Below are 6,000 nucleotides of genomic sequence, written 5' to 3'. Positions count from 1 at the left end.
AAGCTGCTTTACCGAGAAAGGAGATGTGATGTGAGACGTTTGTGACCTGTCTTGGTTCAATCCTCTGTACCTGAAGCATGGGGCAGCTACTGCTGCAAGGATTGCTGTGGGCTGTGATTTTCCTGGGCTCATCTGTCCCTAATATCGAGTCCTCAGAGTACAACCCATTTCCTGGCATCACCGATAAGAAGTTCATCGACGACTGCGTGAGGATACACAACGCCAACCGATCCTCTGTGAATCCACCGGCCAGAAATATGCTCTACATGGTAAGCAGTGAGACAAAGAGACGGGGTGGCAGGGTAGCCTACTGGTTAGAGCGTTGGACTAGTAACCGGAACTGACAAGGTACAAATCTGTCGCTCTGCCCCTGAACAGGCAGTTAACCCACTGTTCCAAGGCCGTCATTGAAAATAAGAATTTGTTCTTAACTGACTTGCCTAGTTAAATAAAGGTTTAAAAAATGAGAGCATGCAACACTGTATTCCCAAGTCAAAACTCAGTAATACCATAATATAGCTAATACTGCTTCCATGTAAATGATTCAGAATTGGATTTGCTTTTGCAGTTGGAAAAGTGACAATTACGAATATGCAATACGTGAATAGTGCTTAAACGCTTCCTAAAGCAACAACAATGCATATAAACATTGCCTTGTGAGTAAGCTATAGTTGAATAAGACAGGGCTCTACACTGTCCTTTTTTACAAGAACGTGTAACGCCTAAGTTGAAAACTGTAGGCACACAAAGAAATGTAGGAGCACAATGAAACATTTGAGGTAAAGTAATAAAGCTAGAATCCTACATTTTCCAGGTCGAAGACAAAATATGTAGCCGCATAGGCAAGTAAAATGGTCGCACTGTAGAGCCCTGTAAAACAATGTTAGAATGAAAGGAGGACAAGCCAATCAGATCCATAGAGGCGTGTAATCAGTTTCATATCACAGATACTGTCATTTTTTTAGACACTCACTAATTTGGTTGCTTTTTTTCCTTCAAGACGTGGGATGAGGGCTTGGCCATCACTGCAAGGGCCTGGGCAAGACACTGTGATTTCCAGCACAACATCTACCTGAAAGAGGTCAGACGGGTCCACCCTGTCTTCTCCTCCGTGGGAGAGAACATCTGGGCAGGATACCCGCCCTCCACGTTCTCCGTCATGCGGGCCATTGATTTATGGGTCAAAGAAGTGAACGATTACTCATACCAAAGCAATGCGTGTAGACCAGGGAAAATGTGTGGCCACTACACACAGGTACGTGTCCTCTACTGAATAAAACAGCATCACTGCTAAAAACCATCAAAACGACAAAATGCAGTTTTAGCGTTGGGCCAATAACCAAAAGGTTGCTAGTTCAAATCCCCGAGCCAACTAGGTGAAACATTTACTGATCTGTCCTTGAGCACGGCACTTAACCCTAATTGCACCAGGGGCACCGTCAATAACAGCTGATCCCTGGCCTTGACCACACTCTCCGAAGCTGTCTCAGGGAGCATGGGATATGCAAAAAACACCTGTTTCACAACACACAGGTTGCACACTTGTACATGTGTGAAACAGAACAAATATAAGCACCCACTATTTGACCTATTGTAAAAACATTGCTATAAAAGGGGAAACTCAATATTTCATCATCTTTGCCGACTGTATGCTTGCTTGCATTCCCAGGTTGTTTGGGCGACAAGCTACAAGGTTGGTTGCGCCGTCCAAATATGCCCAAATGGCGTCGACAGGACTTCGTTTTCTGATAAAGAGGGAGCCATATTTGTTTGTAACTATGCCGAAGCGTAAGTCAGACTGAATCACATATTACATTCACAAAGTCAGACTGAATACACATATTACATTCACAAAGGCAGACTGAATACACATATTACATTCACAAAGCATAAGGCAGACTGAATACACATATTACATTCACAAAGCGTAAGGCAGACTGAATACACATAGTACATTCACAAAGCGTAAGACAGACTGAATACACATATTACATTCACAAAGGCAGACTGAATACACATATTACATTCACAAAGCGTAAGGCAGACTGAATACACATAGTACATTCACAAAGCGTAAGGCAGACTGAATACACATATTACATTCACAAAGGCAGACTGAATACACATATTACATTCACAAAGGCAGACTGAATACACATATTACATTCACAAAGCGTAAGGCAGACTGAATACACATAGTACATTCACAAAGCGTAAGGCAGACTGAATACACATATTACATTCACAAAGCGTAAGGCAGATTGAATACACATATTACATTCACAAAGCGTAAGGCAGACTGAATCACATATTACATTCACAAAGGCAGACTGAATACACATATTACATTCACAAAGGCAGACTGAATACACATATTACATTCACAAAGGCAGACTGAATACACATATTACATTCACAAAGCGTAAGGCAGACTGAATACACATTACATTCACAAAGGCAGACTGAATACACATATTACGTTCACAAAGCGTAAGGCAGACTGAATACACATATTACATTCACAAAGCGTAAGGCAGACTGAATACACATATTACATTCACAAAGCGTAAGGCAGACTGAATACACATATTACATTCACAAAGCGTAAGGCAGACTGAATACACATATTACATTCACAAAGTCAGACTGAATACACATATTACATTCACAAAGGCAGACTGAATACACATAGTACATTCACAAAGCATAAGGCAGACTGAATACACATATTACATTCACAAAGGCAGACTGAATACACATATTACATTCACAAAGCGTAAGGCAGACTGAATACACATATTACATTCACAAAGGCAGACTGAATACACATATTACATTCACAAAGCGTAAGGCAGACTGAATACACATATACCAAATGAAATCAAATTGTATTGGTCACATACACATATTTAAAGATGTTATTGCAGGTGTAAAGAAATGCGTGTGTTCCTAGCTCCAACAGTGCAGTAATATCTAACAATTCATGTACACTGAAAGGAAAATTCCACCCCAAAACTATTTTGGTATTTGTTTCATTAGTCCATTGTATATATAGTCCCAAAAAGTGTTACATGTCAGCAATTTCAAGACACAGTCAGAAGTTTACATACACCTTAGCCAAATACATTTAAATCTAGTTTTTCACAATTCCTGACTTTTAATCCTAGTAAAAATACCCTGTCTTAGGTCAGTTAGGATCACCACTTTATTTTAAGAATTTGAAATGTCAGAATAATAGTAGAGAGAATTATTTATTTAAGCTTTTATTTATTTCATCACATTCCCAGTGGGTCAGAAGTTGACATACACTCAATTAGTATTTGGTAGCATTGCCTTTAAATTGATTCACTTGGGTCAAACGTTTCGGATAGCCTCCCACAAGCTTCCCACAATAAGTTCGGTGAATTTTGGCCCATTCCTCCTGACAGAGCTGGTGTAACTGAGTCAGGTTTGTAGGCCTCCTTGCTCGCACACGCTTTTTCAGTTCTGCCCACACATTTTCTCTGGGAATGAGGTCAGGGCTTTGTGATGGCCACTCCCAATACCTTGACATTGTTGTCCTTAAGCCATTTTGCCACAACTTTGGAAGTATGCTTGGGGTCATTGTCCATTTGGAAGACCCATTTGCGACCAAGCTTTAACTTCCTGTCTGATGTCGCTTCAATATATTCACATCATTTTCTTACCTCATGATGCCATGTATTTTGTGAAGTGCACCAGTCCCTCCTGCAGCAAAGCACCACCAAAACATGCTGCTGCCACCCCCGTGCTTCACGGTTGGGATGGTGTTCTTCGGCTTGCAAGCCTCCCCCTTTTTCCTCCAAACATAACGATGGTCATTATGGCCAAACAGTTCTATTTTTGTTTCATCAGACCAGAGGACATTTCTCCAAAAAGTACGATCTTTGTCCCCATGTGCAGTTGCAAACCATAGTCTGGCATTTTCATGGCGGTTTTGGAGCAGTGGCTTCTTCCCTGCTGAGCGGCCATTCAGGTTATGTCGACATAGGATTCGTTTTACTGTGGAAATAGATACTTTTGTACCTATTCACTCCAGCATCTTCACAAGGTCCTTTGCTTTTGTTCTGAGATTGATTTGCACTTTTCGCACCAAAGTATGCTCGTCTCTAGGAGACAGAACGCATCCCCTTCCTGAACGGTATGGCGGCTGTGTGGTCCCATGGTGTTTATACTTGCGTACTATTGTTTGTACAGATGAACGTGGTACCTTCAGGCATTTGGGAATTTCTCCCAAGGATTAACCAAACTTGTGGAGGTCTACAATTTTTTTCTGAGGTCTTGGCTGATTTCTTTTGATTTTCCCATGATGTCAAGCAAACAGGCACTGAGTTTGAAGGTAGGCCTTGAAACACATCCACAGGTACACCTACAATTGACTCAAAATATGTCAATTAGCCTATCAGAAGCTTTTAAAGCCATGACATAATTTTATGTAATTTTCCAAGCTGTTTAAAGGCACAGTCAACTTATTGTATGTAAACGTCTGACCCACTGGAATTGTGATACAGTGAATTATAAGTGAAATAATCTGTCTGTAAACAATTTTTGGAAAAATCACTTGTGTCATGCACAAAGTAGATGTCCTAGCCGACTTGCCAAAACTATAGTTTGTTAACAAGAAATTTGTGGAGTTGTTGAAAAACAAGTTAATGACTCCAACCTAAGTGTATTTAAACATCAGACATCAACTGTATAGAACTTTCAAAATACAGAAATGCAGCCGGTATGATGCATTTTGCATCATAAGATTCTGCGTTGTGCATCATATGATGCAAAATGAATCATTTCTGGAACACCTGGGGATTTTTTGAAAGGTTATTGGACTTATGCAACCTTGCACACATTGTACTTTCCCTTCGGCAAAAAAAAAAATTATAATTCTAAGATGCTCTGATTTTAGAAATATGGAAACATTTTAGATAAATTAAAAGGATGTGCATTGCTTTCTCCAGGGGAAACGTGGTTGAGATGTTACCATACCAGAACGGGTTGGAAGAATGCAGCTCTTGTGAGGGTGCAAACAATCAATGCCAGGCCAAGCTCTGCCGTGAGTCTGTCAGCTACCATTTGCCACACCCAATAAAATAACAAGATGCAGGACAACCCTGTGGTCTGAATCTTCAACATATTCCTCCACAACACCCCCAATACTCTTTCCCTTGTACATGCTACACCTTCAACACCCAAAACCATGTTCTATTCGTGACATAATAAAGCTGCCTTGTTGTCTTCTCTCTTTACAGACGATCCAAAACGAGATGAACAGAAAAGTATGTTTTGAATACACAATCCTTCATTTAAATGAACTTCCTAAACCACAATGGCAGAATGTGTTCTTTGTGACCAACATTAGCCTTTACTTTTCTCACCTGTGTACAGGTTACAGATGGACCCCCGACTGGGACCCCACCCTGGCCACCTGTGGCCCCTGCTGCATGGCCATATTGGCCATCCGACCCCTGGCCCTTCTCCTCACCTTTGTCGCCGCATTTGGAGTACACAGACTGTACCCAAGCATATTTTTTTACGAATAGCTGAGAGGTTTAGATTAATTGACCTGCACTGTTCTCATTGTTGTCATGGCTTTCTCAATGTGGTCCTGTCTTTTTAAAATTCCTGCAGAGCCTCAAACCAAACTCCCATTGTGGTACAATAAAGTGAACTACTACTAAAATGTATATGCTGCTTTTGCTGCTTCCATTAATGTGTTAAAGGGAAAGTTTACCCCAAAACGTAACCAATAGTTGATTTACTGACCTCAAGGAGTTATGCAGCAGTCTTTAATACAAACTCTAAAGTAAACAATGCCTAAAATAAGAGCAGGAAAAATAGTTCTCAAATAGCTCACATAAATTTCACAATCTGTGTTTCTGTTAAATTACATTTTTGAAAATAACTGTTTCTCCCCCAAAAATCATGTTTGCTTAACAATGAGCAATTGTTGGCAAAAGCACAAACAAGTCTGGGACCAGGCTCACC

General features: G+C 40.6%; 1 protein-coding gene across 1 annotated transcript; it reads left to right on the top strand.

Moving 5' to 3' along the window:
• On the top strand, positions 1–5,699 carry LOC139404542 (GLIPR1-like protein 1). The gene is made up of 6 exons (XM_071147242.1): positions 1–269; positions 1,001–1,255; positions 1,670–1,788; positions 4,974–5,068; positions 5,265–5,291; positions 5,401–5,699. The coding sequence occupies exons 1-6, from the start codon at positions 78–80 to the stop codon at positions 5,553–5,555; spliced, it is 843 nt and encodes a 280-aa protein (XP_071003343.1). The 5' UTR covers positions 1–77; the 3' UTR covers positions 5,556–5,699.
• Positions 5,700–6,000: the final 301 nt, after the last annotated feature.

Source organism: Oncorhynchus clarkii, unplaced genomic scaffold, assembly GCF_045791955.1.
Source record: "Oncorhynchus clarkii lewisi isolate Uvic-CL-2024 unplaced genomic scaffold, UVic_Ocla_1.0 unplaced_contig_1656_pilon_pilon, whole genome shotgun sequence".
Taxonomy (NCBI): Eukaryota; Metazoa; Chordata; class Actinopteri; order Salmoniformes; family Salmonidae; genus Oncorhynchus; species Oncorhynchus clarkii.
Note: the sequence above shows the minus strand (reverse complement) of the source record. Positions and strands in the feature narration are given on the sequence as shown.